Source organism: Delphinus delphis, chromosome 8, assembly GCF_949987515.2.
Source record: "Delphinus delphis chromosome 8, mDelDel1.2, whole genome shotgun sequence".
Classification (NCBI taxonomy): Eukaryota; Metazoa; Chordata; class Mammalia; order Artiodactyla; family Delphinidae; genus Delphinus; species Delphinus delphis.
The window spans coordinates 107,644,395-107,671,611 of NC_082690.1; the positions used below are offsets into that span (position 1 = coordinate 107,644,395).

Genomic DNA, 27,217 nt, shown 5'->3' on the forward strand with positions numbered 1-27,217 from the left:
AGGTGTCCTTATAAGAGGGAGGCAGAGGGGGATTTGAATACAGATGAGCAGGAGAGGCCACATGAAGAAGAGGTAGAGACGGGAGGGTTGCAGCCACAAGCCCAGGGACCCCGGAGCCCCCAGGACCTGGAAGAGGCAGGAGGGACCCTCCCCTAGAGCCTTGGGAGGGAACGTGGCCCTGCTGACACCTTGATTTCAAAGTTCTGGCCTCCAGACTGTGAGAAGATACACTTGTGCTGTTATAAGCCACCCAGCTATTGTCAGTTTGTTGCAGCCCCGGGGAGCTCCTATATTTCTGCCCTTCCCCTATTGTCCTTTTCCTTTCTGACGATCCCCAACAGAAGTGGCTTAATTATATACAAAAACTGGCATTTTCCCCAAAACAGAAAGCTCAGATGCCTTAAGCCATTCTGAAAGGAGATGAAGATCAGTTCTCAGGGGGACAAAGATATTTTCCTCTTTCCATGCATAAAGTGCAGCCATAGGGACAGCGCCTAGGAAGGATTCACGGTGTATCTGCGGTACAGAAATGCCACGGGGGGCGGGACGGCGATTAGGAAAGAAAGGGGAGAAACGCCAACTTGAACCAACAAGTACCGAGCGGGGGTCCTGGGGGGCCCCTCACTCATTAGCCAACCTGCAAGTTCACCTGTGGGAACAGCAGAGGCTGCATTCATTCTGGGCAGGGAGGCCAAGATTAACAGGGGGTCATCAGTTTGAATCCCAGGAGGCAGACGGGCCGATTAGAGACGGGACGTAAGTTTGGAGTCCGACAGCCCCAAATTTCAATTCTGCCTTCACTAGCTCATCTGTAAAAGGGGTTCAAGATATTTAAACGTGCAGGGCATCTGAAGACCACATTCTCCCAATAAAATCCCCCTGCATGGTCCACAGTGGACACTCAGTAAATGCCAGTCTCTCCACCCTCCTCCCTCTTTCTAGAAAGCTGCAGGGGCGTTTTCTGATGAACTGGGTAGTTTTCTAACCTGATACACACGTGTATGCATGACTGCTCCCAGAATTACGTCTGCAGAGGGACAGCAGGGTACCATTCAAAGTCAAATGTGAAACTACAGATGACAGAAGCATTACAGCAAACTGAGAAAAACTTGGCCCAAAACGTCTCCTGGTCTTGTGGTTTGGGTTTAAGGACTGCATGTGTCCTCCCCCCTCCCAAATTCCTGTGTTGAGGCCCTAACACCCAGTGGAATGTATTTGGAGGTGGGGTCTTTGGGAGGAGGAGGGGGTTGGAGGAGGTCACGATGGGATCAGTGCCCTTATAAGAAGGGACACCAGCGATCTCTCTCTCCAGGACACAGTGAGAAGGCAGCCATCTGCAAGGCAGGAAGAGAGCCCTCACCAGGCACCAGAGGGGGTGGCACCTTGATCTCAGACTTCCAGCCTCCAGAACTGTGAGAAATAAATGTTGCTCTTTAAGCTGCTCCATCTGTGATCTTCTTTTATGGCAGCCGGAGCTGACTGATACAGGGTCATTTCTACTTCACTTCAAATTGATGAACAATTCCAGAACTGACATTCAGGACGTGTTTCTTCAGGACAGAAATAGTAAACATCAATCTCAGCATCCCGTACCCCAGTGTTCATTGCAGCACTATTTACAGTAGCCATGACATGGAAGCAGCCTAAATGCCCATCAACAGAGGAATGGATAAAGAAGATGTGGTGCATATAGACAATGGAACATTACTCAGCCATAAAAAAAGAATGAACTAATGCCATTTGCAGCAACATGGATGGACCTGGAGGTTGTCATACTGAGTGAAGTAAGTCAAACAGAGAAAGACAAATATCATATGATATCACTTATATGGAATCTAAAAAAGGGTACAGGGCTTTCCTGGTGGCGCAGTGGTTGAGAATCTGCCTGCCGATGCAGGGGACACGGGTTCGAGCCCTGGTCTGGGAAGATCCCACATGCCGCAGAGCAACTAAGCCCGTGCGCCACAACTACTGAGCCTGCGCGTCTGGGGCTTGTGCTCCGCAACAAGAGAGGCTGTGACAGTGAGGCCCGCGCACCGCGATGAAAAGTGGCCCCCTCTTGCCACAACTAGAGAAAGCCCTCGCACAGAAACGAAGACCCAACACAGCCAAAAATAAATAAATAAATAAAAATAAAATTAAAAAGGGTACAAATGAACTTATCTACAAAACAGAAATAGAGCTATGGATGTAGAAAAGAAACTTCCGGTTACAAGGGGGTAAGCGGGGCAGGGATAAATTAGGAGATTGGGATTAACATATACACACTATTATATATAAAAGAGATAACTGATAAGGACCTACTGCATAGCACAGGGAACTCTACTCAATACTCTGTAATGACCTATATGGAAAAAGAATCTAAAGAAGAGTGGATATATGTGTACGTATAACTGAATCACTTTGCTGTACACCTGAAACTAACACAACATTGTAAATCAACGACACTCCAATTACAAAAAAATATCGGCAGCACCCTGGCTGCCCCACCTGCACACCTGGACCGAGCCGTCCCAAGTTAACGCTGCCACCTAGTGGCCAGTGTGCGGAGTTACAAGGATTACCTGACAGGTGACCAAGGACAGCTGCCCAGTCACAGCTCATTCCATCTCCAGTCAGGTGTGTTCATCATCTGCCGCTGGGCACTCGGACTTCAAAGATGGAAGAGGCGGGGCATCCCCTCCTCAAAGAACTTTACAGTGTAGCTGGGTGACTGATGCAGAAACCGTCCACGCTGATACATTATGTTACAGGTGCACATCAAGTAACACGGGCACGAAAAGGAAAGCACCACCGGGACAGCCCAAGGCTGCAGGAGAGCAGCCTGCAGAGAGAGGGCTTTGGTTTTGAAGGGTGAATAGGAGTTCACCGGGCAAAGGTGAGCTCATGGTAAGGGGGAAGGGGGAACAGGAAAGACTGCCTTTAAAAAAATGAAATCAAATTTTTGCCTCTAGGTGCCACACATCTGGATGCATGGTCTGAAAAGTCAAATCCTTCTACACGGTTGTCCACACCCCTACTGCCTACACACACACGCCCCAGACCATGTTCACGCTTGCTTTCTCAGTCCTTTGCTGCCTCCTTCTAAATAGCACACTCCTGGTGCTGTCTTGATTTCTTTCCATTTAAATATTAGTTGTCGACATCCTGCTGTGGAAGACGAGGGCTCAGCTCATCCACCATACAGCCCAGTACAGGTGCATCCCCTGCTTTGGTTAATCATCACCCCGTGTCTACATTAGGATGGCTAACTCCATCTTTCCCGCAGCCGAGTATGGGTCTCTCTCCCGTGAGTGAATAACAGCCACCTTTAAAACTCTGCTCTTCTACTGACCCGTAATTAATGGATCACCAGGTTCTGACAGAGGCCTCCTCTCCAGCTGCAAGCACGTCAGGCCATCTCTCTGCTGCCTTCGTTTCCAGGTGACGTCTGCCCTGGAGGATGAAATTCACAGTCCATGAGCTTTCAACGCTGTTGCTGAAATGTCTGACTCCCGATCCTCCATGTGGAAATGGCTTTTCCCTTTTTGAAATCTAAGGATCGCATTTTTATTTTTAGTTCCGAAGTTCTGGGCTCTCACGAGCCCTGTCCTTGCTGTGGACACTTGCCCACATTTGATACTGGAAGCTCAGGGGCCTTTTTCCAATTGGGAATCTCGTGTCCTTCTGATGGGTGGCGTTGTCTTGAATGATGTCTTTGCTGATTTCTTCTGCTCTCCCTGGAAATTCCGTCATTCAGGTGTCAAACCCTCTCCCAACTCCCGGATTACCTTACGTCTCAGTTCTCCCGTCCATCTCTGGTCCTCTTCAGCAGGGCTGCGCTCATAGCTTAGCTGCCGTTATTGCTTGTCATGAGCCCCTTCAACCCTCACTTCACAAGTGCTTTATCCTCCCTTATCACACTGAGGAGATGGGGTACATACACATATATATATTTTTTAAACATTTTATTTATTTATTTTGGCTATGCCGGGTCTTCGTTGTGGCATGTGGGATCTCGAGTTGCGGCATGTGGGCTCTTAGTTGTGGCACGCAGACTTCTTACTTGTGGCATGCATGTGGGATCTAGTTCCCCGACCAGGGATTGAACCTGGGCCCCCTGCATTGGGAACGTAGAGTCCTACCCACTGGACCACCAGAGAAGTCCCTGGGGTATATATATATATTTTTGTTGTTGTTGTTGTTGTTGTTGTTTTGTTTTTTTTGTTTGTCTGTTTTTGTGGTACGCGGGCCTCTCACTGTTATGGCCTCGGCCATGGCTCACGGGCCCAGCCGCTCCGCGGCACGTGGGATCCTCCCGGACCGGGGCACGACGAACCCATGTCCCCTGCATCGGCAGGCGGACTCTCAACCACTGTGCCACCAGGGAAGCCCCCTGGGGTATATATTTTTGAAGTCCCCTTCTGTTCTCTGAATTTCTCAGTTTCTACCCATCATCTTTATTTCTGCTTGTTTGGTGTCTGCCTTTCATGTTGGCAGTTTTCCCTTAATGCTGGTGATTCTCAGCTGTCTGTTCCTATTTTCGATTTGAAGCGTTTGCATGCAGAATGGAAACTCTGGATGTGGTAGGTTGCTTTTGCCAGTGGGAGGACGCCCCCCGGGGGCTTTCATGGGGGGAAATGAAGCACAGGATACTTGGGGGAGGGGTTCTACTCACAGCGGTGACAGCAGGTGCAAAGGCCCTGGGGCAAGCGTGTGTCTGGCGTGCTTGAGGAACAGCAGGGGCCAGGGTGTCTAGGGCAAAGGGAGTGAGTTGGAAGCTGTGAGGTCAGCGAGGTCCCCATGAGCCTGGTCATACGGGCCTAGTAGGTTCAACCAACACACCCGTTTCCAGCCTTACCTGCAATCCCCAACACAGAGGAGCCTTGCTTCCAACACCCAGAGTCTCTGGGGTCCTGACCTGAGATCGGGCCGGCTCCTCGCTCTGTGCACTGATGGCAGGCAGGGTGGTTTCCCTAATGCTCTTCGCCTCTATTTCCTTCCCATCCTGGTGCTGTGGACCGGTGACTGTCTCGCCTTCATTTTTACATAATAGGGTCAGGTGCCCACATGCTTCCTGAACTTCACATGTTACCTGGGGACTGGGCGTGCTTTTCTCAGCTCGTGGACAGCAGCACCTGCCAGCTGACCTCCCTGGGCCCCGGCCCAGCCCTGCCCACGTGCCCGGGGATGGGAGGGTGGGTGGGGGGCGTCTCAAGGCCAGCCGCACAGTGCTCTGTTTAGGGGGACAGACTGCGTAACTTTAAACTCGCGAAACCTGGGTTTCCCACCTCAGCTGCGGTGCAGGGGTTCCGGGGAAGAGCTCTGATGACTCACCCCCTGCCCCTGACCAGGCGCCTACCCAGGGCCCCCCGGGGCCCTCATGATTCTGACCTCGAGACACATCCGTCACAGCCTTGTTCTCCACCTTGCCACCCCTCCCCCGATGTTGCACAGTCAACCAACCAACCAATTAATTAGGAAAATCTCCCTGTCCTGACCCCTGGCTGGTTCAGTTCACGGGGCACCCCTCACTCATGTCATTCAAAGGGTAAAAATCAGCCCTGCTTTTCATATGGGACCATGGCGGGCTGTCGGATGGGATGGGTTGATTCCCATTTTAGAGTTTTCTTCTGTGGGTGCTGCACGTCTTGCTCAGAGTAAAGCCCAAAGTCCTTCCGAGTCACGGGGGCCTCTCTGGCCTCCACTCGCCCGCTCCCCCACCGGCTGGCCTCCTTGTTGCTCCTCAAACAGGCCAGGCGTGCTCTGACCCCAGGGCCTTTGCACATGCCGGTTCCCGTCCCCCAGATACCAGCATGGCCCACTCCCTCCCTCGTTCCTGGCGTCTGCTCAAACATCAGAGGTCGTGCAAGGCTCCCATCATGATACAGCCTGGTAGAGAGACACCCTGTGTCTCGACCCGCTCACTCTGCTTCTCTTCAAGTAAGTTAGCAGCCCTGACGCGTTCCCTGTATATCTGTTTAATTGTTCCCCATAAGTCTGACTAATGCGCACTCCGTGAGAGCAGGGGCGTCGCCGTTCATTGATGCATTTCCCAGCACCTAGAAGGGAGCGTGGCTCTAACCAGGAACTCTGTGTGTACTGGCTGGAATAATGAACTTGAAACCCGATCCTTCTTCATCATAGATCAGCACAGTAGATCAGCCAAAACACGGGTTTCCCAGGTTCCTGTGCCCGAATCTGAAACACGACTTCCTCTTCCCCGTTTCTATGGGAACACAGAGTCTGAATCCCAAATAAGAAGAACTTTTTAAGGAAGCTACTTAAAAATGAATGGCTTCCCCGACTGCATGCCCTAAGCAGGGATCACGGGCAGGAGGGCTTAGAGGGACCGGCCAGGCCACAAAGGGGAAGAGGCGGGGGGGGGGGGGGGGGGGGGGAGGGCGGGCAGTAAGGAGCGGTAGGGACTGCAGCAGGCCGGCAAGTGGCGACCTTCCCAAAGGGGCAGTGCTCCCCAAACCTGGCCAAATGCCAACACACACAAAGGCTGCCTGCGCGTGCCCACGCTTCCTAATTATTCGAGGGGAGCTGGAAATCGGAATGTTTATACTAAATCTCTGCATATTTAAATGTTGGCAAAGAATTTCGTTTTTAAAAAACCCTGGGCAGGCCACAAAGTCTCTGGGTTGAGATCCACCATCTGGATGGCAGGTGGCAAACTGCAGACTGCGGCTCATTCCACCAACAAATGTGGGAGAGCGGGGTGCCCCGGCCCGTGGCATGTGGTCTGCCCCGTGGAAGGTCAGCAGATCCCAAGACATGAGGCAGGTACCAGCGGTGCCCTGCTCCCGCCCCACCGAGCTGCTTCTAAACACACCAGAGAAACACACGCAAAGAAGCAAAAAGAATCTGGCTGGACAGAAAAAAATAGTTTTTCACTGTCACTCATGGAAAGGGCTCAGCTGAAACCTGATATTTCCTAACCCATCCTGTGAGGGTTTAAATGCTGCTTCTCACAGAGCACACGTGAAGGGGGCTTGAAAGTGGAGAGGCCACGTGAGGACACAGAGAGAAGGCGGCCATCTGCAAGCCAGGAGGAGAGCCCTCGCCAGGAACCAGAGGGCTGGCACCTTGATCTTGGCCTCCCCGGCCTCTAGGACCGTGAGTAATAAACGCCTGTCTGAGCCACCCCGCCTGTGGGACGCGTCACAGAGGCCAATGTGGGACTTGACACACCACGAGCAATGCAGATGTCACCTTCGGGTGGCTGTACGGCCCAGCTCCCACACCGTGGCTTTCCTAGTAGCTTTCATTGGTGGCAAAGAGCAGAGATGCACCCAACCTGGTGACAATTTTCACAGAGGGCAGAAGGGAAACCAAGGAGTGAGCCTGGTGCAGGGCCAGGCAGGAGGGCGCCCGGGGACTTGAGCAGTAGGAACTTGTGGGCTCGCAACTTGACAACCACCAGTGGGCTCTTGTGTCAGTGTCCTGGGGCCACTGGAACAAATGACTACAAACAACCGGCTTCAGGCAGCAGAACCGTATCCAGTTCTGGAGGCCACAGTCCAAAATCAGCATCACTGGGCCAAAACCAGGTGTGGGAAGGGCCGAGCTCCCTCCAGAGGCTCCAGGGGAGGGTCTCTCCTGCCTCTCCAGCTTCTGGGGCTGCAGGTGCTCCTTGGCTTGTGGCCGTGTCCCTCCAGCCTCTGCCTCCGTCTCCACGTGGCCTCCTCTGTGCATATCCCATTAGAAGGACCCTTGTGATGACACCGGGTCCTCCCGGATAATCCAGGGTAACCCCCCATCTCAAGATGGTTAACCCCTTCTGTGAAGTCCTTGCCGTACAAGGTCACATTTGCAGGTTCCGGGGATTAGGACCTAAATCTTCTGGGGCCGTTATTCAGCCCAGAACACTGCCCTTCCACGTGGGGGCTCCTGCAGCCCTCACCCCGTGCCTGCCGCAGGGGTCGCCTCCTTCCCGAACACGCCACGCTCTTCCCTGACCCCTGGCCTTTGCTCATGCCCCGTCCCCCTGGAATGCTGTGCCCACACAGTGGCCCCCGCCTCCGCTCCACAGATGTGTCACCGCCTCACACCTGTGTCCTCGGGCCCCTCACTCAGCCCTGCTTTCTCTTCTGGTCACCTGCCACGACGTGCCCGTGAGGCTCTGGTCCCCCCTCACCACAGTCCCCGCTCCTCCCCCGGCTGGTCCACCCACCCAGACACAGAACATCCACGTGGCCCAGGCGTGAGGCCAGGTGCACGGGTCCAGGTGAGCTGAAGGTCAAGCTGGGATCTGTCTTTGGGCCCATCGTGGGTGGCGTGCAGGGGTCACGTGGGTGCTGGTCTCCCTGAGCAGGGGGGGAAGGAGGCCCTGTGACCGCCTCAGAGGACGAGGGGAGGAGCCATGGTGTGCCCGGCAGGGATGGAGTTACAGGCATGGTCACGGCCTCTGAACCCGGAGCTTGACGCGCTCCTCCAGAGGGCCTGAGTGCGTGCACACGTGCATGTCCACATGTGTGCACGTGCACATGCGTGTCTGTGTGTGTGCATATGTGTTGGTGTGTGTGCGCGTGTATGTGTCAGTGCGTGCACGTGTCTGTGTCTATGTGTGTGCATGTCCATGTGTCTGTGTGCGCGCGTGTGTGTATGTGTGTCTATGTGTCTTGTGCGTGTGCATGTGTGTGCATGTGTTGGTGTGTGCGCACGTGTGTCTGTGTGTGCACGTGTGTGTATCTGTGTGTCCCTGTGTCTGTGTGTGCGCGTGTGTGTATCTGTGTGTCCCTGTGTCTGTGTGTGCGCGTGTGTGTATCTGTGTGTCCATGTGTCTGTGTGTGTGCGCGTGTGTCTGTGCCTTTAATGCAGTCTCGTGTTAACTCTGCGATTTCGCGATGTCACCTCACGCCATTTGTGGCGCAGAAGGCAGCACAGCAGGAGAGGCCTGGGACCCTGCCCACGACATGCAACGGGGAAGCATAAGGTCACAGGAGAGAACGACAGCGCCTTGACCTTGCTCTACAATCTGTGTGGATTTTGACAAAATGCTGCTGAAGTCTTACTGTTGAGTGACTAACGAAGAAAGAAGTTCAGAAGGACAAGTGGAGGACGCAGGGCCTCGAAATGCCTGCCGAGCGGATTCCATCGATTTCCCAGGAAAAGTACAACATCCGGAACACGAACAGCCCCCAGGGTGTCAGGCTGCCTTTGTCTCTGGGCCGCCTTCCAACCCAGCAGCAGCGGCTGGGAGCACACGGAGAAGGACGGGGAGACTTGGTCACTCGCAAGGCATCACTGCACTGCACGGCGTCAGGTGTGACCTGAGAGAACCTCCATCCCTCCCCAGCTGTGCCCTGGATGAGCGAGCGCCATCACAGCTCCGGGAGATGCTCATAGACCTGAAGGACAAGAGCTGGGATCTGACACTCCAGGAGAGACCCAAGGTCATTCCTGAGAGTGGAGTGGCCCCCAGGGAACATGCGACGGCTCGGCCAGTTCCTGGGCATCAGAGCGTCAGTCACAGAGGGAGGGGCTCCAGGAAGTGGATTTATGGGCGGCTGCCAATGCCCGGCTCGGCCCCATGATTTACTGCCTAAGACCCGAGGAATTTAAAACGCCTCCATCCTGGCTCTGGCCTCTCTCCTCCCCCTACATCCAGAGTGACGGTGGAGGAAGGACTCAGGGCCCCGGGCTGTGGGCAACCCTCACCGTACCCTTCGAGCTGCAGACCCCAGCGTCCACCCACCTCTCCATTCAGTGGGGACGATGGGAGCCAGCATCAGGAATGACGCGTGTTAAAGACTGAGTGCCCGGCGGGGCATACAGCCCCTGTTCCCTGGGCGGCAGCCAGCGTACCCGGGCACGATGTTCACCAAAAAGATCCCACGGCCAGGACTTCTCTGTCCCCCGGCATCTTGTCCTCACACGCCCCTCCCTGTATGACAATTGGACGTCAGACCTTCCAGAATGTCTCTCATTGCCTTTCCCTGTCTTCCTCATCCTCTCCTCCCTCTCTGCTTCTGGACATCTGATGAGCAGCTGCGGAGGACACAATAGTGACACGTGTTGGGGCAGAGCTGCTTCCCCAAACACACAGGGGCTGGAATCCTTACCTCCAAAACCACGAAGGTCCATTGGAATGGAGCTGCTGGGGGCAAGAAGGGTTCAAATCAATCCTCCCGGGTATCAGCCAGAGCTCTCCAGGGAGACAGACCCATCGGATGTGTACACACACACACACGCATGCACGCACAGATTTATTTTAAGGAATTGGCCCATGTGATAGTGGGGCAGGCCGGTGGCGGGAACCCTAGGCGGGGTCTCCGTGTTACAGTGTGGAGGCAGAATTCCTTCTTCTCGGGAACCCCAGTTTTTGCTCCCAAGGACTCCGACTGATGGGATGAGGCCCCACCACGTCCTGGAAGGCTCATCTCCTTTACTGAGTCAACTGCAGATGTGAACCACACCTACACGGCACCTTCATGCACCGGCGCCTAACCCAGCGCACATCACAGCCCACCTGCAGACGGCCGTTCCTCTGTCCCCCACCCCAGCTGTACTCCCCCTTCGCTTAGACCTTCCACCTCCACAGAATTCCTTCCTTCCCATTTCTCTTTATCTTCAGAACCAGGAAAGGTTTGCTCCCTTGGACTGAGCGATCCAAAAAGCAAGGAATCCCTGATGCTGTGCGCTCCATCTCAGGATACAAGATGAATCATAGGCCAGAAGGATGTGCCTGCCTCACCCCAGACCACAGAGCCCTGGACCCGTGGTCAGAAGGCCTGGGGCTCACAGACTCGGCCACTAACTGACTCAGGACTCCTAGGCTTAACGTCTCTAATTCCACGTGTCCTATACATTGGGCAAAAAAATGCCTACCTTGTTGGGCTGTTGAAGATTAAACGAGAACACACAAAAGAGCATCTGTGAGCTCTAAGATTCTGTGCAGCTGGGGACTTCCCAGGTGGGCCAGTGGCTAAGACTCCACGATCCCAATGCAGGAGGCCTGGGTTCGATCTCTGGTCAGGGAACTAGATCTCACACGCGTGCCGCACTTAAAGATCCCACATGCCGCAACTAAAAGATCCTGCATGTCGCAACTAAGACCCAGTGCAGCCAAATAAACAAACAAATAAATATTTTCTAGAAAAAGATTCTGTGCAACTGGGAAGATTCATCATCATCACTATGACCATCAATACCCTAACCACCATCAATACCACCAACATCGTCATCAATGTTATGGACCGAATTGTCTCCCCCAGAATTCATATGCTGAAGCTCTAAGCCCTGTTGTGATGATATTTGTAGAAAGGGCCTCTAGAAACGTAATTAAGTTCAAATGAAGTCATAAGGGTGGGGCCCTAATCAGATGAGATTCTTGTTCCTACAAGAAGAGGAAGAAACACCAGAAAGCTCTCTCTCTCTCTTTCTACATGTTGTACAGAAGAAATACCAATGAGTAGGTGCAGGAAGAGAGCCCTCACCAGGAACCAGATCTGCCAGCACGTTGACCTTGGACTTGCAGCCTCCAGACTGTGAGGAATAAATGTTTGTTGTTTAAGCCCCTGAGCCTGTGGTACTCTGTGATGGTGGCCCGGGCTGATTCAGTCACCGTCATCACCACCGTCACCACCATCACCACTGTCACCACCGTCACCACCATCACCACCATCACCATCGTCACCACTGTCACCACCGTCACCGCCGTCACTGCCGTCACCACCATCACCATCGTCACCACCATCACAATCATCACCGCCGTCACCGTCACCACTGTCACATCACAATCATCACCGCCGTCACCGCCGTCACCACCGTCACCACTTCCTTCAGAAATTCACCTCTGTCTCTCTTGATTCTCACACCTGAGTGGATGTCAGCGTCTCTAGGGGGCTTGTGAGAACACAGGACCCGAAGCCCTGTGCCCAAGCTTCAGATTCTGGGTGCCTGGGGGTCTGCCTTTCTCAAGTCCTGCTGCTGCTGCTCCAGCCTTTGGATTAAATCATTAAGCAAAGCTTGGCCAGATGAAGTCTGTCAAATATTCCAAGGTTTCTTAGAAAAGCCCACGCCCACAACAGCAGCTGAGTATCATCAAAGCTTCCCAGGTGGACACACTGGATCCCTGTTAAATGGTGGGGCAGGCCATCATTCCCCCCGAAATCAGTGGTGTTGATTCATCACCGGGAGGGAAGGACCGTGAATGCTGGGGACATTTTACACGCAAGGCTCCGAAGCCTGAATTAAGTCTCTTTGTGCCATGAAAACACGAGAAGGTGGGGAGACATGAGGGGGAGACCAGCTCCCGGCACACGCAGTCGGAGCCCGTGCTGGGCGTGCAGAGCAAGCAACCCAGGCTTTGGTTCTGCCTGTTACATGAACAGTGTCTGCAGGGCACAAAGTCCTATTATTCAAGCGTGTTTGCATAATTGTCTTCCTGAATCATTTGGGGCACTTGATTATCGTTAGCAAAATAGAGACAGATGGCCTCGGGTCTGAGCTGGCGCGAATCTGCTGCCAGGAGGGTGCACGACGCTTCCTGCCAGGCCTCCTGGAAGAAGGGGTGTCCCTGCACTAGGTGGTTGCTGCCCGTGGTGACGGGACAGGAGTGGGGACTCACAGGGAGGTCACTGACAGTGATATTCTGTCCTGGACGCCGTGCCCAACTCACTCCCCTGGAGCGCCAGGTGGCGGTTGCAAACCTTTGCCCAGACGGGGAGAAATGGCTCTCCTCTATCACCTACGCCTTCACCATGAATCAAAGGGCATTAGCTGCTCTTTTCTAAGCAATTTAAGCACCGTTCTGACCTCAAAAAAAAAAAAAGGACCAAAGAAAGATATTAGTTAATGGCAACAAAATATTTAAACCAAGGCCACCAACCCACTGCTGAGCCCAAAAGGGCAGATGTGTCCCAGCACGAAGTGGGAAGAGCCCACGGCTCCCTCATCATCACCAATGGAAAGAGAACAGGCTTTTGGGGCGAAACCGCAGTCTTTATAGACCCATTAGCACAGCAGGAACTCACTTCCATGACCCATTTCCCATTACGTATCTTCAAGCCACGGATTCAGGGTAAAGTCCGGGCCCGTCAGTTCTCACGAACTGAGCAAAGTGGTTAATGATGACTGTTAGATATCCAGCCCAGTCTGGGGATGGAACTGGTTCATTTTCAAGGCCTCAAGCTCGTCTGTATTAGTGATATCTAAGGAGAGGATTGGTCAAGTCTCCCGTGGAAGCCAGGTCTAAATGAAAGACCTCTCTCAGCTCAATAAGATGCAAAACTTATTTCCAAATAAAAAGAATCGCGGTCACCTCAACGTTCAGTTCGAGCGGAGAGGGCTGTGTTTAGGATGAGAAAGCATTTCAATAACTCTGAAAGAGTTATAGCCAAAAAAACAAGTTTTTCCACCCTAAACCATCTGGCCAGCTGCCTCAAAGTTCCACGAGCCCCATGTTTATAAAATGGGATATTAGCCGTAAAGAAGGAGGAAGCAGCGATACACCTACAACACAGATAGACCCTGAAAACATAATACTGAGTGAACGAAGCCAGACACAGAAGACCACCTATTGTACGATTCCCTCCCCATGAGATGTCCAGAAGAGGCCTGTCCACAGGGAAGAGAGCGGATGAGTGGTTGCCTAGGGGCCGCGGGAGGGAGGAACAGGGAGGAACTGTCGGTGGGTACAGTTTTCCTTGGGGTGATGAAAAAGTTCTTAACTACACAGAAGTGATGTTACCACATCGTGCACGTGCTGAAGGTCACTGAATTGTACACGTTGATGTGACTATGACGGTACGTTTTGTGTAATATGTATTTTACCACAATTAAAAAAATCAGGACCCTGGCTTCTCACTCCACCATGTAACCCCACGGCCACTCTGGACCGGTCGTTCACCCTTCACCGAGGATAGCAGGCCGGGTGAGGGCACCGGATGATGGCAAGCCAGCTCCCTCCCGGTAGATTCTTACCAAGATCTCCCCATTCCCAGGATCAGCACGAAGCCAGGACTGCCCCACAGCTGCTGCAGTGAACGACATCCACGTCTCTGCTGCCTTTCCCAAGCTGCCTGCGTGAATCGCCCCCCTGGAGGCATCGCTGCATTAGCGATGCTGTTCGGTCTAACTGGAAGGAAGCCAGTGTGGACCGGCAAACTGAAATAGGGCCGCAGCTCCACACACAGACCCCATCCCCGACGGAAGGGCTGAGCTCGTGTCAGCACACACAGAGGATGTGTGGGAACGCGACGACACGGCGTCTCGGGGGGTTGATGAGTCCGCTTACCTGGAACGGGGTCTGGCTGTTGTAGTTCTTCAAGTCCTTATTTCCACCCCGAAACAGCAGCACGCGGGCACAGCTGTCCTGCAGAGAAGGAAGAAGAAATCCGTGTGTAAAGCGGTGGCACAGGCATCCTCTAGAGAAGCCTGTTCACAGGGCGATCTCACAAGAATTCAGAGAAACGAAAACGCAAAGTCAACAGGAGGGCATCTTTGTTCGTCGGAGGGGCCAGGAGGAGGGTGGACAGGCCCTGGATGCTGTCAGCTGAAGCTTCACTGCTGCAAAGACTTTGGAGAGCAGCTCAGCAGAATCTACAAAAATTTCAAATACATCCATCCCACGGGCGGTGATTCCACTTTTTTAAGATCATCTACAGAGAGCTTTGCACGTGCATATAAAATACATAATAATAGAAAGGCTGCAAGTAAAATACAAAAGGCAAAAAAGGAAGAGAAAACCTGGAGATGGCAAAAATGTTCTAAAATAAAGGGAAGTGGGAATCATTCTGGAACATTCTTTTCTTTTTTTCCAAAACAAACAACTTTTTATTGAAGTATAGTTGATTTACAATGTTTCAGAGAAGTATAGCAAAGTGATTCAGTTATACATATATATGTATATTCTTTTTCAGATGCTTTTCCGTTATAAGTTATTACGAGATATTGAACATAGTTCCCTGTGCTCTACAGTAAGTCCTTGCTATGTATATTTTATATATAGTAGTCTATATATGTTAATCCCAAACTCCTAACTTGTCCTTCTTCCCCTCCTCTTCTTTCCACTTGGGTAACCATAAGTTTGTTCTCTATGTCTGTGAGTCTCTCCCTGTTTTGTAAATAAGTTCATTTGTGTCATATTTTAGATTCCACATATAAGCGATATGATATGTCTTTCTCTGTCTGACTTACTTCACTTAGTATAATCATCTCTAGGTCCATCCGTGTTGCTGCAAATGGCATTATTTCATTCTTTTATGGCTGAGTAAGTGTCCATTGTATATATGTACCACATCTTCTTTAGCCATTCCTCTGTCAGTGGACACTTGGGTTGCTTCCATGTCTTGACTATGGTCAATAGTGCTGCTATGAACATTGGGGTGCATGTATCTTTCTGAATAAAATGCAGTTTTGTCTGGATATATGCCCAGGAGTGGGATTGCTGGATCATATGGTAGCTCTATTTTTAGATTTTTAAGGAACCTCCATACTGTTCTCCATAGAACATTCTTTGCCGAGGCAGTGGTAGCAAAAACAAGAAGGCAGACCGATATAAACTGACAAGAAAAATACCCAAGAACGTCTAAGTAGAAAACGTGAGTCTTAGAACAATGATATAGCTGAATTTCACTTCCATTTTAAAGTCAGTATTATAGAAAGCAAAGAATATGTCTGGAAAGATGTCACCCGTTAAGGGGTTTTACTTTCTCAGGAAGGAGAAGGGATGACGGAGTAAATCTTTTGTTATTATTATTTTCTGTACTTACATTTTCTAACGTTTTTAAAAGGCAGCCAATAGTCATTTCTTGTGGATTTGTACAATGAAAATCAATCTATTCCTGTCCACTTATTGAGCATCTACTATTCACCCGGAGAGGCCAACCCTTTTGAAACTCCTGATGGGGAGGGTGGGGACAAATACCCACAGATAAAAAGATACACGCGGAAGGGAGTTCCCTGGTGGCCTAGTGGTTAGGATTCCGGGCTTTCACTGCCGTGGCCTGGGTTCAATTCCTGGTCGGGGAACTGAGATCCCGGAAGCTTCATGGTGCGGCCAAAAACAAAGACAAGTGGAAGCACATGGCTACAGAAGCAGTGGCGACATGAACACCTTGCCTAATAGATGCAGCTGGGCTGTTACGACGGGCAAATTACACTTTGGGAAGAGCGTCTGGATGCTCAAGTGCCCGCAGGTGCCGGCGCCTCACGCGGCTGGGCCGCTCCGACTTCTACAGGTCTCTGCACAGGGGCTCCAGTGCAGCCCTGGGCCCATCTCCCCGGTCCACCTCCAGCTATAGAGTCCAGAGCAGAGGCAATGGGCGTGGCCACCCAGGGCGGACACGCGGCAACGGCACAGTGATGAATAAATGAAGCCACTGACCAGGGTCCCCCCAGGGGCCTGCTTACGGGGCCAGGCCAACAGCCCCACCCTGGCCCAAGGGGACCTGCTGTCCCGGGAAGAGTAGGGCCGAGGCCAGGGCACACGGCACGCGCCGGAGGACCTGGAGAAAGAGGAGGCCTGAGACGAAAGCTGAAAATCCAGAGACAAGGCGGGTGGGCGGTGCCCAGGGAGGGTGGGAGCTGCGGAGTGGTCTGCGGTGATGAAACCGCTCTCTTACTGACCGTGGGGAATGGTTACCCAACCGTGTACACAGAGTGAAAAACACTGAACGGTATATTTCAGATGGGCAAACTGTATGGTGTGTGAGTTATATCTCAATAAACGTGTCATGTATTAGAAAAGTAAGAGAGATAGAGACAGAGTCAGAGACCAAGAGACCACAGAGACTGAGGGAGACACAGAGACAGAGACAGAGAGACCAAGAGAGACACAGAGACAGACACCAAGGGAGACACAGAGATAGACAGAGACAGGGGAGCACGCCTGCTGAGAACGCCGGCAGGAAGTTCACTGTCTGACTGCGAGGTCCAGCCAAGAGCACATCTGGGTCAAGCAAAGCACAGCCGGGGCGACCCTGGTCCCTGTGACCTGGGCGAGGGCCCCCCGGGGCCTCCACTGCACGATGACGACTTTAATGAGGAAACCACTTGTGCACGCCGCACACAGGAGCCGAGGCGGAGGGACTCTTGTTCTCTGAGCCGCGGTCAGGGAGGCCTCGGACAGGGCGGGAGCGGCTCGCACATCCCGCGGCCGGGGGTGGAGCGGATCTGAGCTCTGCAGGGAAAGACTGTCGTCGGGCTGCGGGGGTCCCGGGGCCTCAGCTGTACCCCTGGGTGGCTCTGAGGGTCACTGCAGACTTAGGGGTGCTTGCTGCACGGGCCTGGAGGAGGCTGCCTTCGTGGACTGCTGTGGGCAAAGAGGGGGCCCGGGGTCCACGTCAGGGTGGGTCCCCAGGAAGGGGCAGAGGGACATGGGGCTGTCAGGAGTGAGGACAGCCCCCGTGGGGTGGCGTGAAGAACACCTGAAGATAGAGGTTAGGAGAGAAAAAGGCAGTGGAAGGACACACTCGCCAGGAGCCCCACTGTGTCCTGAAACAGCCGTGAGTGTGTGAGCTCGTGCCCAGGTTCAGATGGTGGGCAGGACCCGTGCCACAATATAGGGGTGGGAACTGCAGGGAAACCTGAGGCTCTGTCTGCACTGTTTGCACCTTTTCCACGAGCGTGCATTCGCAGTGCTTTGAGTAACTAAAAGCATTTGAGAAAATTTAAAAAGATGTACTACGCGTGGCAAACACACCTTTCATATCTGGGGTGCAGCGGAACCCAGGGTTTAAAAGAAGAGTCCCGGGCGTTACTTCAAGTGGACTGAAGGCCGGTGAAGACCGCGCCCGGGTCTTGTTATTGTATTCCAGTCTCAACTCGCGCTCGGCTGGGTCTGTAGGTCAAGTTCTATTTAAACACAGACCCCTGAGCTTTCCAGTCCTGCCCCGGCCTCCCTACCCCTGGCTGGGTTTCCAGAACCCGCTCCAGCATCCCTTTCTCCCCTCGAATTACACCTAGCTGGGTCTTGTTAATTACAACCCGAAGTAAATTAATTTAATTAATTAAAATGACCGTGCTATCGTGCCTCAGCAAGCGACGTCTGCAATGAGAGAAAAAAAGCCGAGGGCGTTTGAAAGAGTCCTGGCACGGAGGGGACACATAGCCAGGAGATGCGCGGAACTTGGACAGGTTACATCGGGGTGTGGGCGTGCAGGTGAGAGAGAAGAAAGAGTGAATTCCTGAGACAGCAAGCGGGGCAGACCCCACCAGGGGCTCAGGGGACCCGAAGGCTGCCTGGGGGGTCTCACCCTGAAACGAATTCACACTGGGCCTCAGTGTGCCCTGGCCCGACTCCAGGGCAGCCTGGGAGGACCAGCCAGCTGAGCGTCCTCAGATGCTCAGGTCCTATCAGGACCCCGAACGAGAGCCTGACCCGGCGACTCCTTTGAAACGCTCCCCACGCTCAGCAAGGGCTTCCACTGAAAACTCCCATTAGAAAGGAGGTTGGTTTCCTATGAAGCTAAGAATAAACCCTTGTCAGGCAATGCCAGGCACACTGTCCCGGGAGGAATCCAGCCAGGATCCCAGAAGACTCCTCTGCTCACCCACGGATGGGCAACTCTGAGTCAATATTAACCAACCTGAAGGTACGCACCCCCTGACTCTAATATTTACCAGACTTCAAAGGGAGAGCACGTCCCGGAGAGCGATTTCAAAACGGAAGGGCAAGTGGTTCACGGGGCTTCTGAACAATGACACTGTGTGTGTGTGTGTGTGTGTGTGTGTGTGTGTGTGTACACAGGCACACGTGTGTGTGTGCACGTGAGCAACATGTGTGCGCGCACATGTCTGTGCACGTGTGTGCACACGTGTGTACAGGTGTGTGTGTGTGCGTGTGTATGCACGGATGCTTTGCAGTTCAGAAAACACATCTACCTGCTCCTTGATTCCATCCTCACAGCATCCCTGCAAGGGGCTAGTAGGAGGCCCATTTCACAGGTAAGGCAGCAGAGGCCAGGAAGGGTTAAGTGAAAAACTGCGGCTTCAGAAAGGGAGGAAAAGGAGAAGTTGTGACCCAGAGGCGTTGCTAATGGAAGCCTAGCTCTTCCCTTGCATGACCGCTAGCTGCCCGAGTTCCCTTGTGAGGGAGGTGTGTCTTCGTCCTTTTAAACAAGTCCATCAAGTACAGATACAACCTGTGTGTTCTGAGGGCCAAGGCTTCAGGAGGAATATCCAATTATCTTCTGGGCATGACTTGCGGAGAAATGACCCCTAACAAACGCACGCTCCTCTCCTCCCCGAGCACCTTGAGGGTCGCCCTGTCCTGGTCGAGGCATGCAGCCCCTGGGGTCACCACCCCCTGCAGGAGCCCAGGTGACATCGCTCTCATCTTACCCATGAAGACGCAGGCCCCCAAAATGTATTCATGCATGCAAGCAACGAGTCGGTACTGAGTGCTGGCCACACCACGTACCATCCCAGCCCCTGGGGACACACAGCACCACGCAGACCATACAAGACGGTCATGTGATGGAGAAGGTGAGGCAGGTGGTCAGGGAAGGCCTCCCTGAGGCGGTGGCCTCCAAGCTGAGCCTCAGCCTCGAGGAAAGAGCCATGTGGCAAAGGGGGGAAGTGTTCCTGGCAGAGGAGGCAGCAAGTGCAAAGGCCCCGGGGCTGCAGGAAGGCCGGGACAGGGGACAGGAGAGGAGCTGCGGGGCGGGGGGGAGCGACAAGGGCCTTCTGGGTCACGGGGAACGCAGACTGACCCACGTGGCACAAAGCCACTCCAGTGTCCTGCAGAAAGTGAGGGAATAAAGACCGGGAGGCAGATGGGTGGGGCAGTTGGGGGTGAATGCAGCGGTCCAGGGCAAGGATGCCAGTGGCCTGGGCCAGGCTGGGAGGGGACAGAAGGGAGCTGACCAGACCTGGGAGAGGGGCCGTAAGGGCCAGTAGGGCCACCCAGACTTCAGGCTGGAGCCACAGAGAGTCGGGCACTATGTACACAGGGGGAGGAGCCACCCACGCCGTCTCCACGGCGATGTGGCCACGGGGTGGACATCACTGCCAGAGCCCAGGGGAGAGATGAGTCGGCACGTTGGGACCCAGCCGGCGGTGTTTTCTGGAAGGTACCTAAGGACACAGACAGGCCTGCCTGAGGTCACCGTGGGGAGAACTGGGGCAATGGAGTGGGCGGCACGGACGCCAAGAGAAGATGCCCCGGAGCGGCTGAGCTGCGTGGGGACAAGGCGTGACCGCGGCGATGCCACCCGCTGCCCCGAGCTAGAAGGGGTGGAGTCTGGCCGGAGTGTCCTGTAAGAGAACAGGGGCAGGAAGTGGAGGCTGCGAGTCCAGCGAGGTCTGGACGAGGCCTGCGGTGCAGACGTGGTGAGAAGTGAAGGCGGACGCGCTCGTGCAGCCGAGGCGACACGCGGAGGAGATGGCGGCGCCTGCGCATGCGCACGCGGCCCAAAGATGGAGGAGGAAAGGCCAAGACAGGCGCTCTGAGCGTTTTGCTTCAAACTACCCAGGATGGGCCGGCTTCAACTCCGGATTTCCAAGTCCCCCCGCCCCCGGAGCTCTCATTTCCACTGCACCGAGGCCGTCTTCGCATAAGTGTCACAGACGTGAACTACTCAATACTCCAAATTATAAGTCAGGAACTCATTTCCTGTTTAAACGATCCCTTGAACGGAGCCTGTCCAAGTAGACACAAGCCCAAGAAGAGCATAGATGCGTGCGATCAGCAAAATTTTAAAGTGTAAAGAGCTGGGCAGTTGATGTCACCAGAGCGAGGTTGGAACCTGGCTCCACAGACCACCCTCCTTTGAAGGGTGGTGCCCCAAAGACCATGCTGCACACACGCCGTGGCACGCACGCCGTGGCACGCACGCCGTGGCACGCACCTTCACCTGACTTGTGACCAGTGGAGCCCCATCCTCCCCCCAGTCGAGGGGTTACAGGAACGTGTCCCCAGAGCCTGGGGGAGGAGAAATACAGGGTGGGTTTCGAAGCCCAGCTTTGGCATTTACCAGCGGAGCTGCTTTGGACCAAACCTGCATCTCCTGGCCTGTACGAGGGAATGACAACCGACAGTAGCCACCACAGGCTCGTTGGGGGGATCTAAGGGGAAGGACCATGGGGACGCCTTTCTACACGCCCTCGACGCCCAGGGGATGATTACCCCGTGATTGCCCCCACGGAGGCCCCCATCAGCTACTATGACGACTGCTCTGCGGGATTCGGACACGACACAGAGACACAAACAGAACACAGCCTGTCTCTTTACTTTGGCTCTCACTAGAACCAAGAGGCCTGCTCCAGAGAGGCAGGGTTTATTTTTCTATCTTCCAGACAAATTGGCCCGACCTAGTAACCTTTGATATTTAATATTCCTTCCCTTCCTTCCTTATCCAAGGTGGAAAAACAAACACCAGGCTGCGTCCCTCCCTCTGGTGCTCCTGGAAAGCCAGCAACAGATGGAGGGAGTTGGTAGATTAGATGCAATTTGCTGCTTACAATCAAAGCCCTAATTAGTTGATTTCATAAGAGAGGAAGACAGAATATTCCGATCACCGTGTGTTTTACTAGAAGTGTACAGATGAGGTCTGCCTAAAATTGATAAAACACACAATCAATGCATAAATTTGATGCTTTCATATTTAATGAGAAGCTTTATAAGTCAAATTAACAGCAGTATGGGCAGTATCCTAATCACCACCTTCACCGTCAACATCACCATCACCACCATCATCGTCACAATAGTCACCATCATCACCACCATAGTCACCATCCATCACCATCACCACCATCATCACCATCACCATCATCATCACCATCACCACCATCATCGTCACCATAGTCACCATCCATCATCATCACCACCACATCATCATCATCACCAGTCACCATCCATCACCATCACCACCATCATCACCATAGTCACCATCCATCATCACACCATAAACATCATCACCATCATCACCATAGTCACCATCCATCATCATCACCACCACAGCATCATCACCATAGTCACCATCCATCACCATCACCATCACCACATCATCATCACCATAGTCACCATCCATCACCATCATCATCACCATAGTCACCATCCATCACCATCATCATCACCATAGTCACCATCCATCACCATCACCACCATCATCACCATCACCACCACCACCATCACCATAGTCACCATCCATCACCATCACCATCATCATCACCATCACCATCACCACCATCATCACCATAGTCACCATCCATCACCATCACCACCACCATCACCATCATCATCACCATAGTCACCATCCATCACCATCACCACCACCATCATCATCATCATCACCATAGTCACCATCCATCACCATCACCACCATCATCACCATCACCACCATCATCACCATAGTCACCATCCATCACCACACCATAAACATCATCACCATCACCATCATCATCACCATAGTCACAATCCATCATCATCACCACCACCATCACCATCACCATCCTCATCATCACCATAGTCACCATCCATCACCATCATCACCATCCATCATCATCACCACCACCATCATCATCACCATAGTCACCATCCATCACCACCATCATCACCATAGTCACCATCCATCATCATCACCACCACCATCATCATCACCATAGTCACCATCCATCATCACACCATAATCATCACCATTACAGCCACTCTTACTGAAACTCTGCCGTGTGCCAGGCATGCCGTATGTTTGCTTTCTATTTTAAGCCTCTTAGCAACCCTGCAAGCTGGGTATAATTATCTCCATATTACAGAGGAGGGATTTTATGAAACCCAGACTGCCATGGCTCCCTGCATTGCAACTCTACCTAGAGGCTGCTTCTTAGTGCCTTTCCCTGACTCCCATCCTGACCCAAAAGCACTGTGTCCCCACAGCTGGGACAGTCTATTTCTCAACGTTTCTCCCCAGAGTGCCCTGTACGGCACCCCTTTCTGCTTGAAGTTGCAGAGCGGTTTCTCTTGTTGGCCCTGAGCCTGGCCTCACACAGCCATACACATCCCATGTATGTAGAAATTGAAAGTGGACACAGCGAGGAGGCCAGCACACCGGTGACTTGGGGAGGACAGGACTTCAGGTTAGGTACCATTGCCGGGTGCGCCAGACAAAGGCTCAGGGATCTCCATCCCTCCCTCCATTCCTCTCGGACAGGTCATCACAAGGACGCTAGCGTGTGCGGAGCTATGCATCTCTGAATCACACTGAGAGGCCGAATGGACCCGCTTCTCTTAGTACATCAGTGAGATGCCTCAACGGCTGAGGCGGGGCTGAGGGAAAAGGTTAAAGGTCACACTAGCATCCCAGGGAAGGGGCATGAGGGATTAATGAAGCTGGATCCCAGAACACTTGCTGACTCCCAACTGGACATGCTGTCCAGGGGCTATGGGGCCACCAAGCACCAGTCTGTGACCCTCTGTGATGGCCCCTGGTACATAATGCAAGGCAGGGTGTCCGAAACAGGAGATGCCACCAAAGGCACTTCTACCCCTGCTGCCACAGAGGGACAGATGGGTGGAGCTGGACAGCAGTAGGCTGGCCCCGGAGGTCCCAGGACACTGGAGAGGGGACAGCTCTCACTCCCTGATGGAGCCTCCCTGGCACGCTAGGAGGAAGGCACTCAGCCCTGGAGTGGGGAGTCTGTCCTTACCTTACGTCTGGTGAGAGGACAGATGCAGCCTTCTATGCCTGGCTGGGCCTGGCAAACTGGGGCCCACAGGCTAACCTGAACCGCTGCCTGTTTTATAAATAAAGTTTTATTGGCGCACAGCCACACATTAATCTGCATATCACCTGTGGTTAAGTTCACACTGCAGCGGCAGAGTTGAGTAGCTGTGAAGAAGTCCACGTGGTCTGAAAAGCCAGAATATTAATAAGTGACTCTTTACAGAAAAAGTCTGCTGGACCCTCTAACCTAAGGCAGGAGTGGAGGGGTGTTCCTGAGAGCCCTGGGCAGCTCTGGGCCCTCCTACAGTCATCAGCCGAGGGTGGGGACAAATCTGGAGGAGGCAGAGTGACACCAGTCAAACCCAGCACCATGAATAACTCGGAATTCAGATTCCCAACACGTCTTGACATTTTCTAACAGAAAGGTCACGTGTTCAAAGACCATCTTGTCCACCATTATTTCAAGAGACAGAAAACATGGTATCCTGGGTTTTGTTTTGTTTTTTTTTTATGACAAAATATGCTTAAAATCTACTGGGGACAATTAAGGAATGTTTTTTCCCTCTAAGGCAATAATTAAGAAGCACACGTTGGCACAGATGTTTTACCAACCAAAGCCAAGGTTCACGATGCGTGTTTTTCTAGTGCAGCCAAGCAAGATCTCTCCGTGTTCATAAAGCCATTCCAACATCCAAATGCCTTGGAACACCTAGGGCCCCAGCTGCGTGCAAGTCCCATCAGTATGCTTTCATCGAGGAGCTGGCCAGCAGCTCTCAGAATACTCCTTGGAGTCAAACTGAAATTCTTCCCCAACCGCATCTGGCTGAGCTGCTCTCCTGTGCCAGGAGCAGGGGACACCCTGAAAGATGGTGGTTTACGCGCCTGAGAAGGTGAGCCCAAGTGGGGAGGGGATGCCCCTAGGGAAGGCAGGTAAGGCCTAATAATGACCTGATCCTGGGCAGTTCACCCTGGCTGTACTGCAAAGGGCTACAGAGTAAAAAGGACAACTAACTCTATCAGGGGCTCATCAAGGAAAGGCTTGACTGAGGGCAGGATATCTCAGTTGGGTTTTGAAGGATGCATAGGAGTTTTCTAGGGCAAAGAATCTAGGAGGTGTCAATAGCTAGAAGCAAAATGGGATTACAGAGTGGCTGGAGGGGCCTGGGATGGAGTAGCCATGGAGTGAGCAGGGAAAGACTTGGGTGTAGGCAAAGGCTGGAGATCTCACTCAAAAAGATGGAATCATTGCTTTGGATTGGATGGCAGAGAGAGGATAAGCAGAGTGCACACAGCCTAGGGGCCCCAGCAGTCACCCTAATCCATGATTTCCCCTCTGTTCCTCTAGGTGGTGGACCCCCCCCACCCCTATTTTGCTCAGCTGCTCTGTGGAGTGTCCACACCTCCCCGCTCCAGACCTTAAGTTCCCTGAAATCAGAGAAAGAGAAGAATAAAAGAAGAAAGGACAGAGGAGCCCTTACTAGTGATATCCAGGAACTATCTTGACTTCAGGCACCAAGGAAACTAACACCACCCCCTGAAGCAGTGCCCCAACCCATCTCCGGGGAGCCAGCCCCTTCCCACACCCCTCCACGTGCCCCCCTGCCGACTTCTGGCCTCCCCCTGCCTCTCGGCAGGACCAGAGGCTCTCAGCTTCACTCCCCATGCGGTAGCCTAGTGGTCACTGGGGTGTGTGCCCCGTCATTTAGGAGGCATGCCTGGGGGCAGGAGTCGCATCCCACCCCTGCTGCTTCCCGAGCACACTCACTCCCAGCTCGCCTTGGTTTTCAGTCCATCTCACACAGAAGACTGTGGGTTTTGTACAAATTGTTCTCATCGAGGCTTCACTTGTGGGTGTGTCCCCAAAAGTAGTGAGAGCGGGGTCCTGAAGAAAGATTTGCACATTCACGGCATCACTATTCACAACAGCCAAGAGGTGGAGGCGACCCATGTCCCCTGACAGATGAATGGACAAAATGTGGTCCACCCACACAATGGAAGATTACTCAGCCTTAAAAAGGAAGGAAATTCTGTCACAGGTTACAACGTGCATGAACCTTGAGGACACGATGCTCGGTGAAATAAGCCAGACACAAAAAGATAAATACTGCGCAATTCCACTCCCATGAGGTCCCTCGAGGAGTCAAATCCACAGAGACAGAAAGTAGCTGGTGGGGGCCAGGGGCTGGGGAGGGCGTGGGGAGTGAACGTTTAGTGGGGACAGAGTGTCAGTTTGGGAGGATGGAAAGTTCCGGAGAGGGATGGAGGGGATGGTCATACAATAATGCACTGAACTGCATGCTTAAAAATAGTTAAGACAGTCAAATGTTTGTCATGTTTTACATATTTAGCCACAATTCAAAAGGAATTGAAAAGAAAAAGCCCACTGGGGACACGTTTGTACATGTAGTGATGTAAGGCTTGCCTCTGTTTCATGGTGGTCCTGTTGGGGTCTGGTGGGGCACCTGTCCTGGGGGCTCTGTCAGCCACACCCTTCCCCATTTCATGGTTCCACCCCGCACCCCCCCCAGGCCCCAGTAGAGACCCCCTGTGGGGTCCGTGTGACACCATAGCCGCAGAGTCTGCACCCTCAGCCATGGGGGTTTCGATGCCCATCTCTGACTGTACCAGCTGTGCCCCAGGACCCTCCCCTCACTTCCTGTGGCTCAGTTTTCTTCTCTACAACAGGGAATAACCACTCTCAAAGAAGCAGGTGAGTACCAATCCCCGCTCTGCACTGAGTGCGTCTCCCCAGATTCCTATGTTGAAGCCCTAACCTCCCAACGTGACTGTATCTGGAGATGGGTCTTCAGGAGGTGATTAGGTTAAATGAGGTCATGAGGGTGGGGCCCCGATCTGATAGGATTAGTGTCCTTAGAAGAAGAGACACCAGTGCTCGTTCTCTCTCTCCACATGTAAGGACACAGTGAGAGGGGTCGTGCAAACCCAAACCAGGAAGACGACCTTCTCCTGGGACCAAGCAGGCTGGCACCTTGATCTGGGACATCCAGACAGGACTGTGAGAAATAAACGTCTGCTGTTTAAGCCACCCCACCTGTGGGACTTTGTGCCGGCAGCTGGAGCTGGACATCCACCTGCAAAGCACTCAGCACAGCCCTGGCCCCGGTGCCCACGTGGTTACGGAGGGTGTGGGGCAGCTGCCCTGCTCACTGACCTGGTTGTAGAGGGCGCAGATGTGCAGGGCAGTGTTCCCCGAGGCGTTCTGGGCCCCCATGTCAGCCCCGTAGAAGAGCAGGTGCTCCAGGTGCTGCACGTGTCCGTACCTGCAGGCCTGAAATGAGAGTCCACGCTGTGAACCGGGAGCTGCCCGGGACGCACCGGGCGCCCCCAGAACCAACGGTGTGGCCAACACAGCCCAGCCCCCATTCTGGACCAGGTCCCACACCTCAGACCCCTGGGGAATCAGAAGAAGGAGCTCGTATTGGGTTTGAAGACTGTGCTCAGCTGTTCGACTGGGGGGTCTGCAAAGGGGCCCCCATTCCTTCCATTCAGTCCCGAGGCCCGGGAAGCCCAGAGAGACCAGGGCATGTCTTTGCACCCGGCCTCAGCGACCAGGAAATGCAGACCAGGATGCTCCGTCCCGGGTGTTGTTTATCCAAGCTCCCCAC

At 53.2% G+C, this 27,217-nt stretch overlaps 1 protein-coding gene across 6 annotated transcripts in view; it reads right to left on the bottom strand.

Annotated features, from left to right (window-relative positions):
* The window catches only part of SHANK2 (SH3 and multiple ankyrin repeat domains 2), a 546,027-nt gene that overhangs the window by 374,276 nt on the left and 144,534 nt on the right, over positions 1 to 27,217 (bottom strand). For all 6 annotated transcript variants that reach the window (XM_060019467.1, XM_060019468.2, XM_060019471.1 and 3 more), the window contains exons 9-10: positions 26,764 to 26,880; positions 14,225 to 14,302 (exon numbers count right to left, since the gene is read on the bottom strand). In XM_060019467.1, the coding sequence (XP_059875450.1) occupies positions 14,225 to 14,302; positions 26,764 to 26,880 (195 nt within the window). The remainder of the gene's footprint in view (positions 1 to 14,224; positions 14,303 to 26,763; positions 26,881 to 27,217) is intronic.